The sequence below is a fragment of the Bubalus bubalis genome, chromosome 5, assembly GCF_019923935.1.
Source record: "Bubalus bubalis isolate 160015118507 breed Murrah chromosome 5, NDDB_SH_1, whole genome shotgun sequence".
Lineage (NCBI taxonomy): Eukaryota > Metazoa > Chordata > Mammalia > Artiodactyla > Bovidae > Bubalus > Bubalus bubalis.
The window spans coordinates 14,039,348-14,053,416 of NC_059161.1; the positions used below are offsets into that span (position 1 = coordinate 14,039,348).

The following is a 14,069-nucleotide window of genomic DNA, read 5'->3' on the forward strand; positions in this document are numbered from 1 at the left end:
TACATGTCCCATTAAGCAGCTTTGAAGGAAAAGCAGTAACTGCTCACATACTGAATGTATTGGGTTGGCCAAGAAGTTTAAATCCGAATGAACTTCTTGGCCAACCCAATGCATGGGCTACAATACCTCATTTCATCTTTACAGCCAACCTATCAAGTTGTTGGTTGGTAGGTTGGTTAGTTGCTCAGTCATGTCTGACTCCTTTTGCAACCCCATGGACTATAGCCCAGCAGGCTCCTCTGTTCATGAGATTTCCCAGGCACAAAAACTAGAGTGGGTTGCCATTTCCATCTCCAGGGGATCTTCCTGACCCAGGGACTGAACACATGTCTCCTGCTTCTCAGGTGAATTCTTTACCACGGAGTCATGTGAGAAGTCCAACCTATCAAGTAGGTACTAGTAAAAGCTAGGCAGAAAACCCAGTCATTTTTTACAGCCCATTCTCTTAAGCACTATATAAATTCTGGGTAAAACTTGGCTTTTTTTTGGCAGGGGGGTTGCTTTTCAACCTACTTGTAGTAATCAGAACCATGACAACTGTGAAATGCGTAGTGTGTGGCAGTTACATCATCTATTTGCTAGGATATGCAACAGTACTTTTAGGTGGCCAGAAAAGGTCTAATCAAACTCTGTGAGCTATTAATACAATGATCAGAATACTAATGGTGAATAGGGAAATAGTTAAGGCATGCCAAAATCATGAATGGTGATGTAATATTAAGTTATTTGGCAACTGCTAACAACGATCAAGGTTACAGTAAGCAAACAATAGAGTTTATGTAAGTAGCTCCATCAGGAAAGTTACTGGAATAAAATTAAGGAAGCCATTGTTTTAGAAAAGGTCACTGAGAGTGAAGATTTTGAATATGAGTGAAGAGAAAAAAAATCCAGACCAAGGAACAAGGGATAAATATATAACTATATATAACTTTTTTCTTACATCCTTTTATTTTAAGGCCATTTCAAATTTCTACCTCTCTGCTCCAAATTAGTAATCATGTTCCTCTGAGGCCCATGTCAACCAGCTACCAACTTCGAGACCTTCAGCTCTCCAGCAATTCCTCCTTTTCATCAAATTTCATGCCCAGACCACAGTTTTCTAAACTCAAAACAGTTTTTTAATTTCACTATAACTATTTGCTAAACCAGTCAATCTTAAGGGAGATCAACCCTGAATATTCATGGAATATTCATGGAATGACTGATGCCGAAGTGAATCGCCTGTATTTTGGTCATTGATGAGAACAGACGGTTCACTGGAAGAGTCCCTGATGCTGGGAAAGATTGAGGACAGAAGGAAAAGAGGGCTTCAGAGGATGAGATGGCTGGATGGCATCACCAATGCAATGGACATGAACTTGGGCAAATTTTGGAAGACAGTGAGGGACAGCCATCTATTTTTCTTTCAGAAAACTAAGATCATGGCATCTGGTCCCATCATTTCATGGCAAATAGATGGGGAAACAGTGGAAACAGTGGCAGACTTTATTTTTTGGGCTCCAAAATCACTGCAGATGGTGACTGCAGCCATGAAATTAAAAGATACTTACTCTGTGGAAGAAAAGTTACAACCAACATAGACAGCATATTAAATAGCAGAAACATTACTTTGCCAACAAAGGTCCGTCTAGTCAAGGCTATGGTTTTTCCAGTAGTCATGTATGGATGTGAGAGTTGGACTATAAAGAAAGCTGAGCACAGAAGAATTGATGCTTTTGAACTGTGGTGTTGGAGAAGACTCTTGAGAGTCCCTTGGACTGCAAGGAGATCCACCCAATCCATCCTAAAAGAAATCAGTCCTAAATATTCATTGGAAGGACTGATGCCGAAGCTGAAACTCCAATACTTTGGCCACTTGATGCGAAGAACTGACTCATTTGAAAAGACCCCAATGCTGGGAAAGATTGAAGGCAGGAGAAGGAGACGACAGAGGATGAGATGGTTGGATGGCATCACTAACTCAATGGACATGAGTTTGAGTAAACTCCAGGAGTCGGTGATGGACAGGGAGGCCCGGTGTGCCGCAGTCCGTAGGGTCGCAGAGTCAGACACGACTGGGTGACTGAACAACAACAACCGCTTGCCTGTGGTCTCGTAATATAACAGATGAAAGGGCTGAGTCCTCTTAGGTCTATCATTTATTAGCAGTATGATGTTGGATAATTTACCTAACCTCTTTGAGCTCATAATAGAGATACTCATCGTGCAGACTTCATAGTTATTATGAAATGAAATAATGTATGTGAAATGCTTCACACAATGGTTGGTACTTGTTAAGTACCAATTAAAGACTTATTGAGGTAAGTCTTTCAGAATCTGTTTGCTGTTAACGACCTTTAGTCCTTTGATCCATATATTACCATCTTATCAACTTTTCCCCATCTTTATTTCTTTCACAACCTTGGAGAGGAGAGGGAAGGAGGTGAGGATTAGTCTACAGACACAGAGGTAGGAGGCAAAGGGACTGACTGCCAAAATGTCTCACTTCTATCTCTGAGGCGGAAGGGAAAGCCACATCTGAGGTGGCTGGAGGTTAGGTGGAGGTGGTGGAGATTAGGAAGAGACTTGAAAAAGTTCTCAGCTTTGAACTGTCCGTAGGGAATGGGAGAGAAAGTTACGCACAGACACACGGGAGGGCTGAGCTCTGAGTCAAGAGCTGAGGAAGGATTTTGTTAATTTATCACAGTCCAAGCTTTAGGTGATCCTTCCCACTGGTGTGCCAGCATCATGGTTATAGCAAAGGATGTGAAGATGACTCCAGATTACAGCCTGTCTGAGGGGGTGTAAATACAAGAGGGCAAGAGACCTGAGGGCACTAATTAGAGATGGACTGAAGACAAAGAGGCAGATTGATGTCTAGGTTATAAAATATTTATTAGGATGTTTCCTAATCTACTCCAAGTCACTCCAGCACAGACAGCTCTAACTTTTATATTGCTTTTTGCTCATCAGAAGAGAAACTTGGCAAGTCCAGAAGCTAAAAAAATTAAGAAGGCACCAAGTAAGCACGTTAAGGTATTAAGATTTTCTACAATCTTGGAAGGTTGAGGGTGTCACTCCCTTTTCTCTGGAGATTTTCTACAATCTTGGAGGGGTTGAGGATATCATTCCCTTTTCGCCGAGCTATTTCACTCCTCTAGAACTAGACTGCAAGGAGATCCAACCAGTCCATTCTTAAGGAGAACAGCCCTGGGATTTCTTTGGAAGGAATGATGCTAAAGCTGAAACTCCAGTACTTTGGCCACCTCATGCGAAGAGTTGACTCATTGGAAAAGACTCTGACGCTGGGAGGGGTTGGGGGCAGAAGGAGAAGGGGACGACAGAGGAATGAGATGGCTGGATGGCATCACTGACTCGACGGACGTGAGTCTGAGTGAACTCTGGGAGTTGGTGATGGACAGGGAGGCCTGGCGTGCTGTGATTCATGGGGTTGCAAAGAGTCGGACACGACTGAGTGACTGAACTGAACTGAACTGAGAGCTAGACGACTCTAAAAGTATGTTGGGTTAACAAAAAAATATCCATGCAGGGAAGAGGGAAAAGCAAAACTAGAAAATGTTGAGAAGTGAAACTCTGTACTTTGTATATTTCTTAAAAACAAGAATTCTGTATCTGATCACCCCCTTCATTTGGGCCTTATATTAGGTTGGCCAAAAAGTTCGAGTTTTTCTGAACACTGGTAGATGGGTTGGCCAACCCAGTATTTCTAAAAGCATTTCTTGTATCTGACACTGTGCTGATAGATTTAGAGACCTTCCACCCCGAGATTCCAATCTTATTTCCAAAGCACTTCTCTCAGTAACCACAGGGTTTAGTCATGGTTCAAACACATCTTGTTGTGCCCCAGACAGATTCTACAGTGATCTTTGTGACCATATCCAGCTTTGTTGATTCTACCCAAAGGGCATAATCACCAAGAATGCAGAGTGTTCACCAGAAAGCCCAAGGGCATGGGGATCATAAAAGATCCCAAGAGGGAAAACATTTAGTTTATATAAAACAAAATACTAAGCTTAGAGGGACATGATTTTCATTTAAAGAACTAAGACGGTAGAACTAAAATGTTCTGTGTTACTTTATTCAAACTAAAAAATGCACTTTCTTTATAGTTCTTAACCTTTAAAAAAAAAGTTTTGGCTTGAAAATCATCATGCATAAATCATATTTTATAAATTTAAGTGACGCAACCATATGACTTATCTGTTAAAATTAAGCTGCTGGGTTCTTTCTCGTATCAAACAAGCTCTGCTTTATTTCATGTGTTAACCATAACTGTGTAATTTTATTTTTCAAGAAGCATGAGATGGAGAGACGAAGAAGGGAGGACCAAACTCCTTGAGTAATTCGACTGAAGTTGTCATGCACATGCTGTATCATTCCCATTGTGATTGATGTTTATTTGTAGTTCATGCTTTGTTCTTATACACAAAGGAGTCACTGCTAGTGAATTTAAAAAAAAAAAAAGGGAAGAGGACAATCTGCTACCTTTTCTGTCATCAACATTTCCAAATTATGATCGAAGGCCAAAGTCTAATTTTCAGCCTTCAGATGTTAATACTTAGGAATTTGCTGTCCAAATGTATGACTCCTGATAGGAAAATGTTTGGCAAACAGATGAGAGACACTGAAGCTTACAGTCTCTGAAACCAAACAACCTGGGTTCAAACAACCAGGACGTCCCTCCATAGCTCTTGAGCTGGTCAATTTGCTTAGACTTTTTTAAGTTTCCATTTCCTTACCTATGTAGTGGGGAAAATTATAGTATATTCCTCTTAAGATTGTTAGAAGGGTTTAATGATATAATGCATACACACACACACACACATATATATATATATTCACTGTTCTTGGCATGCTGCTGCTGCTGCTAAGTCACTTCAGTCGTGTCCAACTCTGTGTGACCCCATAGACAGCAGCCCACCAGGCTCTCCCGTCCCTGGGATTCTCCAGGCAAGAACACTGGAGTGGGTTGCCATTTCCTTCCCCAATGCATGAAAGTGAAAAGTGAAAGGGAAGTCGCTCAGCTGTGTCCGGCTCCTAGGGACCCCATGGACTGCAGCCCACCAGGCTCCTCCACCCATGGGATTCTCCAGGCAGAAGTACTGGAGTGGGGTGCTCTTAGCATAGTGCATGGTAAATAGAAAAAAAACTGAGTAGGGTTTAATGATATAATGCATACATATATATATATACATAGACACACACATACATATATATACACACACTGTTCTTAGTACAGCGCTTGGTAAATAGAAAAAAAAAAAAACTTGGTAAATGTTAACTACATTACATTAATAATATGAAATGCTAACTCTAATTTTGCCATTCTGACAAATATTTCCACTAACTGTTTCAAAGCTGTGAGCATGACAAAATTCCAGGTCAATTTCAAAACAAACTTGTCTATCAGAGCCAGGATGCTTACTTACAGCCAACATCCAGAGTTATCCTGCCAGTTGCTCTTCCAGCATCATTGACAGCAACACACGTATAATCACCAGCATCCAAATCTTGAGTTTCTTGAATCTTCAAAAGTCCCAAGAGAGGGTCAATAATGAGGAATGTTGAGGGCTTCAGCTCAAGATCCCCTAGGTAAGAATGACGGGGAGAACAATACACAGTTAAGGGCTTCAATAATTTGCTATTGATCTGACTGCAAAACTTCTGAAGAAAACTGATGGTAAAGTTTTTAAATCCAAGTGTCTGGCACAACGCAGACACTTAAACAATGCTTATGCAATGAATGAAGGAAATGTTTCTTGGTAATGAGCTGATTTAGGCCTAGATAATTCCACAGGCGAACCTATAACCAAAAATCAGGCTCTAAATGAATTATGTGCATATATTTCCTACTGTATGTGTGCCTAAATGAGAACAAACTCTTTGAAGCTATGTTGGGAAATTAAGAAAGAGTGGAAGCTATCACCACGGCTGTGAAAATAGAAAAGGAAGATGAAGAGCGAAACAAAATTTCTACCATCTTTGTAACAGGATGAATTTCAATTACCCAGGAAATACTTGGGAGACTATGGGTGTTCTTAGTTTGGTTAAATGCCCAGGTTTCTGGTTTGCTTAATGTTCTCAGTCAGATTTTGTCCTGTGAGAGGTTTAAGCTGCTTGAGGGGATTCTAAGAATGGCTAAGGAACCACAGCTGGCTAGAGAGCATAGGAAGGAGCTTGTTGAAAGAAAAAGAATGGATGGAGAACTCCTGGAAATGGCCGGAGAGGACTGTTGTTATATTAATCTCCCAGGATACCTCTACTAAATCTGTATTATACATCAAAGTTTTTTAAGTCAGAGTTACAGGGTTTGGGGAAGAAGCAGGTAGGGAATAAATGAGTGGAGGATGCAACCAGATAATGAGTTTGACCTCAGTGTGAGGGTAGAATAACCCAAGAAAGATGACTTATGTCTGGGTTGCCTATCCCTGCAACACCTCAGATCCTCTGAGAACCATTTCTATTTGAGGGCAGGCAATGCCTCAACAAATCTGTAAGCTGAGTTAGCCTATCCTTAGGCTTCCTTTCCTCCAGGGTTTTTCCTTACCTAAGAATGAAATTAACCAGGATGACAAGTATCATAAAAAAATACCTAGTACTGGAGACCCGGGTTCGATCCCTGCGTCAGGAAGATCTTCAGGAGAAGGGAACAGCAACCCACCCCAGTATTCTTGCCTGGAGAATTTCGGGGACAGAGGAGCCTGACAGGCTACAATCCAGGAGATTGCAAAGAGCTGGGCACAAGTAAGCGACAAACACTTACTTACTGATGTTTAAATGACAGCTTAGTGTTCCTACCTCTTTTGCTTCTTTTTTGTAAAGGGCGATGTAAAACTTTTTGTGGGGATCCTAAAAAATTTCCAGGAGGTTTAAAGGCCATTGCTCTTAGGGTTTCACAGCATGCCAGATGTCAAGTCTGAAGAAGTATTCTCCAAAATGCCATTTACTGGCTTAGCCATGTGTCTTGGGACTGAAGACTGCAGAAGTAACTCCCTTAGCTTTTTAAACTAATTTTTATTGGAGGACAACTGATTTACACTGTTGTGTTAGTTTCTGCTGTACAGCAAAGTGAATCAGTTACACATACACACATAGCCACTCTTTTTCAAATTCTTTTCCCATAAAGGTCATTACGGAGTATTGAAAAAGGCTCCCTGTGCTATACAGTAGGTTATTAGTTATCTATTTTATTAATATGTACATATATTAATAATAGTACATATATGTCAATCCTAATCTCCCCATTTATGCCATCCCTCTGTTTCCCCCTTGGTAACCATAAGCTTGTATTCTACATCTGTGTCCCTTAGCTTTTAACAGGCTAAACCCTAGAGCTAGTAATTCTCTAGAACACGATACAAAGCAACAACCAACAGACTTAGGGTGACAAACAAATTCTCATTTTGTTTTTATAATTTGAGGAGGAGATGAGGTCAAAGAAGCCATAAATTTCAAAACAAAAAAATTACATTAGCAACTGTGAGTGCCAAAAATAAAGTATTTTTCAGCATTCCAACATTTAAAACCTCAATCATCCTTTTAAGCTGGCTACTGCATACCATGCGAGAATGAGAGAAGCAGCTAAAGCCTTGTCTATGTGCCTCTGGGAAATTTTCATAAGTAAAAGCAGATGATGTTGACATAAACCTTCCTCCCACTAGGGGAGGATGCAATGTGACCAAGCTGTTCATCAAGCATTAAAATGTTTGGACTAAAACGCATTTAGAGTTTTGCATTTTACTTCTCCCTTAGTTTTTTCTGTATATGTCAGAGGACATAACAGGATGAAATAAAGACCTTTTTGCTAGCACTTTTTTCTAAATAAAAGTATTTTAAAAATAGCAGTAATGAAACAAAATATAAATTGGAAAACACTGGTTATATCAAGTTTTGATAATCTCTCTTGATTTCTACTGAACAATTAGCAATCAAAGTATTGCTATAAAGCCATAAAGAAATACAGAACTTTGAGATGAAGATGATTGGGGGAGTAAATCTTTAATTTTAATATTAGATAAGATTAGAAGAATACTTACATACATTATAGTATATAAATTTTGCTGACATTCTAGGATTTAAAACAATCATTATCCACTAAGGAGGATACTTTCTGCTTTAGTTTAAATTAGATTTTGGCATCTCTGGACATAAAGACTAATAGATAATTTATCCATGACATAAGATCCTTTGAACTGTTGAAAGTTCTTTATTGGTCCTCAAAAATGTTTGTCTCAAGACTCTTTTTTACACTCTTAAAAATTATCAGGGACTTTAAAGAGTTTTTGTTTATGTAGATTATATTTATCTGTACTAATGACATGGCAACCCACTCCAGTATTCCTGCCTGGAGAATCTCAGGGACAGAGGAGCCTGGTGGGCTGCGGTCTATGGGGTCGCACAGAGTTGGACACGACTGAATCGACTTAGCAGCAGCAGCATTTTAGAAAAGAAACTGAGAAGTTTAAAAGCATATGCACTTATTTTCTAGTAACTCGTGACATTTTAACATAAATCTATCTTATAAAAAATAATATTTCTCTGAACTAGAGAAATTTTGTGAGAAAAGTTGCATTGTTTCACATTTTTGCAAATCTCTAGACTGTCTAGCTTAAAAGACTCTTGAGTGTTCTTTTTTGCTTCTGCATTCACTCTACTGGATATCACATGTTACACAGCTCCTAAAACTTCACAAATCACTCATAAGACAATGAGTGTGAAAAAGTCAAATAACAATTTAGTATCATCAGGAAAATAATTTTGATCTCATGGACCTGAAAAGAGTTGGTGGGAACCTCCAGGGATTCCCAACTATACTTTACCATTTTGCCACAGATACACTTCATACAATATTTTAATAGTGTCCTTGATTCTTTCTTTGAACCCACCTTATGTTGCTCATTTCTAATATCTAAAATTTTGGTGGGCATTTGTATGTGTGAGATTCCTTTTTTCGAATGGTCTGAATGAAATACCACTTATTAAAGAATGGTGGCTGCCAAAGGCTGCAGGGCAGAGGAAATGGGAAGTCATTGTTCAACAGGCTTCAAGTTTCAGTCCCACAAGATGAATGAGTTCTAGAGATCCGCTGTACAACAATGCATAGAGTTAACAATGCTGTACCGTCTGTTTAAAAAATAAACTGTTACTTTATTCAATCAGAACTGCCTGGGGGAGGGGGGGAAGGCAAGATCAAAAGATTATTCTTACCATTAGGGAAAGAACTAATCTATTACCTGTAGTTTCCCAAATGAGGGATTTTCCCAATTTTGCTGGTGTCTCATCCCAGCAGAGATGGACAAGGAAGGTCCAGCTGCCCCCCACCCCTTTCTTTTTTCAAGCCAGTTTGCAAATAAACTGGTTTGTCTTCTGGCTTTTCTCTTTATGATCCAGACTCTGCCTAAGGGATAAATTGCCTGCCTGTGACTGGGAGAGCCAGTGATCCTGGGGCTCAGGGCAGCTGTGTGTGTGGCTGCTGAACAAACGCAGGTCCTGCATAATCATCTGTCAGTGTTTAATGCCCTCATGCTAGCTCTGCTGGTGCATAATTTGAACAGAGAAATGAGATAGGATTTACTTGGCCCATTGAACTCCAATGTCTCTAGTCGAGAAGAGAAACAAATGCATAGTTAATTCTAGAATCTTCCATGTGGTGGCTGCCTGGTTCCCTAACTCCTCATTTAGATCCCAAGGTATCTGTGGGGCCAAAACTGACATACAAAGTTATTCAGGAGAGTAGCCCCAATTTGAGAGCATAAAAGACTCTTTCTGTGACTCAGCTCTACACAGGCAGAGAAATCAGCAGGTTCTATTAGTTTTTAAAACATTTTTATTTTTAATATAAACTCCTGATGACAATTAAAAAAGAGAACTACCTCTACAACACATTTTTTCTGGATTTCTTTAAGATGAGAGTTTGAAACTATTATCTATTTCATTTGAAAGTTAAAGATTTAAGCATTTCAAATTAGGGAAATTCATTTTTGTTGACTGAAATAGAACTGCAACCTAATTAAGAAGCAAATCCACAAATGCTTTCTTATCAGAGAAAACACAAAGACTTAAAAATCATTTAACAAGGAAAACTATGAAAAATGACATTATCTCCTTGTTTCCCTCCCTGTTTCTGATTTATGTTATTGAAAGTATTTGCTTTCTGCATAAAGCTTCATGTTCTTTTTCACCTCATGTTCCCCAAGAGTTTGAACCCGAGGTGAATTCACAATTTTGTGATTATGACATCAACCTGTTGCTATGGGAATGTCTGTGATTTAACAAACAGAATCATAACAATAGTGCTTTGTACTATTTAGCATTTTTCATCTGAAGATTAAAGAGTATTTTGCAAACAGCATCTCAATAATCCTAGCAACCTCCCCTCTCAGGGTGTTTGTGGGGATTTTTCTTTCTCATAGACTGGAAAAACTGAGAGAAACAGGAGCGGGACACTCTGCAGAGATAGCCACTGTGAGCATCTGAGCCTGGACCAGGGCCCAAGGGCATTTTCACCAAGGACAAGCAGCACATTATTATTATTTTATTACAGAATCACAGAGGCAGAACCTTTATGTCACAAACAGGGGCAGATAATTTCTATACTTGACATAAACATCTACCACGCATGATAAAGCTGACCACAAAATACATTTGTCTTTAAATCACAAATGGTATTCAATTGTAAGCTTTAACACGAGTCTTTATTTGAGCACTTTATAGAAGAGTAATCTGCAGAATCTAGGAAACTTCCTAATTGTGAGAGCCTAAGCAAAGTGAACTGAAATCAGAGAAGCTATTTTAAACATGAACTGAGTATTCCTGGACAATTTTCTACAGGAAACAATCCTAAACTAACAAAGAGAATGTTCAGCTGGATTAGCAGAGGAGAAGTTTTCCTGCTTTGATTTTCACGGTTCTATAATCCACACCAGATGTCAAATGCTGAAATTCAGAGTGCAGCATGTTGAACTGCCGTCTCTAGTGAGACCATAAACACATTTTATGGGGCTGCTAAGTCACACACCAAAACAAATTTTTAACAAATTATTTTTATCCAAAAGAGAAAGCAATACTAAGTGAATCAGACATGAACATACTTAAGAAACGTACCTTTGAACCATTTAACTTGGGGTGGAGGAACACCAGAGGTTTTACACTCCATAACTGTTGTATCCCCCAGGGCAACCAAGAGCTCACTCTGAACTACAATCAACTTCGGGGCTTCTGAAAACGACAAACATGCAAACAGTTCAAGCCTAGCACAATGCCACGTGCAACTTGTTTATGTTTACTAAATGAAGCCATTTAAAAAAACAATCATTATTTATGTGCCTGTGGCCATCTCAGTATTTATAATAAATAGAAATAAACTCTTCTAATGTATATGCACAATGATGTGTGTGATAAAAGATCATGTATAAAAACCAAAAGAATATCAGGCGAAAATAATTCTGCTAAAACAGAGTCCAAAAATTTAGGATACTAATTGATGCACATTTTCTCCGAGATACACATTTTGAAATGTGCACAACTGATGCATATTTCAATTAATTGATGTGCATTTTCTATGTGACTTTAAGGATATTCATGTCTTATCTACAGAGACAGTTGTTCTTTAAGGTTAAACTTTTTTTGGAGCTCCTCTCTGTAGCTCAGATGGTAAAGAATCTGCCCAAAATGGGGGAAACCTAGGTTTAATCCTTGGGTTGGGAAGGTCCCCTGGAAAAGGAAATGGCAACCCACTCCAGTATTCTTGCCTAGAGAATTCCATGGACAGAAGAGCTTGGGGAGCTATAGTCTATGGGATCGAAGACAGTAGGACATGACTGAGTGACTAATGCTTACTTAAGGCTAAACTTTGCACCTATAGAAAGCAGTCTCCCACTTTTGACTCTATTTTCCCCTTTGATGTTAAATACAGACATTCTCTAAGTTTCTTTCCTTAGCTCTGTTTGATTCACCTCTTTGCCTAATGCTTCCATTTATGCACCCATTTTTTTAAATGAATTGAACATTTTAGGTCTTTCCAACTTCAACTGAGGTAGTTTTAAACAAAGCCAAGAGTTAACTTCTCAAAGATCATGTTACTACCTGGCTAGAAAACTTCAGTGATTGCATTTCATAATTTCCTAGTCTGGCTTTCGAAACTCATATTGGTTCATGGCTTTTTCTTGAATTTCACCCCCTTTACACTTTCTGACTTGCCACAGGTATGGAGCTACACTTGTTTCAAAACATGCCCTATTCTCTCCATCTTCCTACCTTTGCTAAAGTTGTTTCCTCTGCCTGACACCCTTTGTCGCAACTCTTTAAATCCCACTCATTCTTCTAGACTGGGCTTAAATCCTATCTCCTTTGAGAAATGCTTGCAAATTCCCCATCTGGAATTATTACTCTTCCCTCTGCCAGCCTCCCACGTTAGTGCTTATGTGTCTTCCTTATTATATTTCTTTATGTATATCTACTTTCATTATTCACACTCTTAAAAAATAAGGGCCTCATAATGTACTTTTTTTTTTTAATTTTACACTCCATAATCTCTAGCATAGCATTTTACATACTTTGAGTGCTTAATAAGTTAAATAAATGGGTGGAATATTTTGGTTTCTTTGCGAATGAACCAAAATTCATTTCTGCAATACAAATCCTATTCCTAACTGTCTGGTCTCTCTCCACATGGGTGTTCTGTGATTGATTTTCATTGTCATCTAAGCCCATTTTCCCTTCAAAAACTTATTCACCACCTGCCTTTCTAATTTCTAAAAATGAAACCACTCTTCCCAGGCTTTTAGGTGAGTATTTGCGACACTTTTGTTACCTCCTTAATCTATACATACCCTCTATAATTCTCAGTCTTTATTATGACTCTTTTATACTCCTTCCTCTCCACATACCTTACTATGAACTATGGTAAATAAAAATGAGAGAAAGAGTGAATTGCTAGTCACTAATTATTTACAATTTACAAACTGAGATTGAGTATGTAATGCCCATGTCCTTTCTTTGTCTAAGAAACATCAAATTAAAAGAAATATTCTATTATATATTATTAGAATATATGATTATGTATTATAATAGATTAGATTACATTATACATGAGAATGTATATATTCTCATGTTAGAATGTATTATATTCTAATGTATTATGTGATATTACAGAATAGTTGTCATGATATTTATTATTATAAGAAAAATAAAATATTTATCTTCAATAAATATTTGAGTTTGGAGAGGAAAAACTGAAGATGAAAAGCAAAAATAATATCTAGATAGTGACAGAAATATTATAAATATTTAATTATAATATAAATGTTATAAACAATTTCATATATATGCATTTACGTATGAATATATAAATTCAAACATATATGGACGTAAGTGGAAAATGTAAAACAAAAGTTGAGGTAAACTAGGAAAAATATAGAATCTGTTGATTTGTAAGTAAAATGTTACAAAGTACAAATCAACCATGGAAGGACAGAACTCTATGGGCAATCAGAAACTCTTTGATAATCTGGAATCTTCCTTGATTTCTGTTGACTAATGAAGCTATTCATTTCCTGAACTTTTAACTTAAATTAGTTAAAATATTTGCTTTAATCAGTGTGTGAGACAAATAAAAAATTATACAACTGGATATGACTCATTCCAATATTAATTTGCACTTTTACATTACTTGATATGATATTCATCCTATTTGAACTGGCTTTTAAACTGATTATACTTGCCAATGTATCTGAGGGTAGAAGTCTGTTTATCCATTCCAGCTGAATTACTTGCCAGGCAACCATAGATCCCTGCATCTTTGGGAACTGCATTTTTGATAAATAAGTTACCTTCTGAGGTCATCCTATACCTATAGACAAAAAATAAAATAAAATTGAAAATAGTAATAGGATCAAGGAACTATAGCAACTTCCTTCAAATATCTTCAAATACTTTAGAGTTATGCCTTTGGTGCTGATTGCAAAAACAATTAATAGCATCACTATGTAAGAAGAAAACATTGTAATAGTAACAATACATGTGTGTGTTAAGTCGCTTCAGTCGTGTCCGACTTTTTGTGACCCCATGGA

General features: G+C 38.0%; 1 protein-coding gene across 6 annotated transcripts in view; it reads right to left on the reverse strand.

The window, feature by feature from the left end:
• Window positions 1-14,069, reverse strand: part of HMCN1 (hemicentin 1) — a 546,437-nt gene that overhangs the window by 277,079 nt on the left and 255,289 nt on the right. For all 6 annotated transcript variants that reach the window (XM_044942718.2, XM_044942717.2, XM_044942719.2 and 3 more), the window contains 3 exons: window positions 13,722-13,849; window positions 11,104-11,217; window positions 5,430-5,588 (listed from right to left, as the gene is read on the reverse strand). In XM_044942718.2, the coding sequence (XP_044798653.2) occupies window positions 5,430-5,588; window positions 11,104-11,217; window positions 13,722-13,849 (401 nt within the window). The remainder of the gene's footprint in view (window positions 1-5,429; window positions 5,589-11,103; window positions 11,218-13,721; window positions 13,850-14,069) is intronic.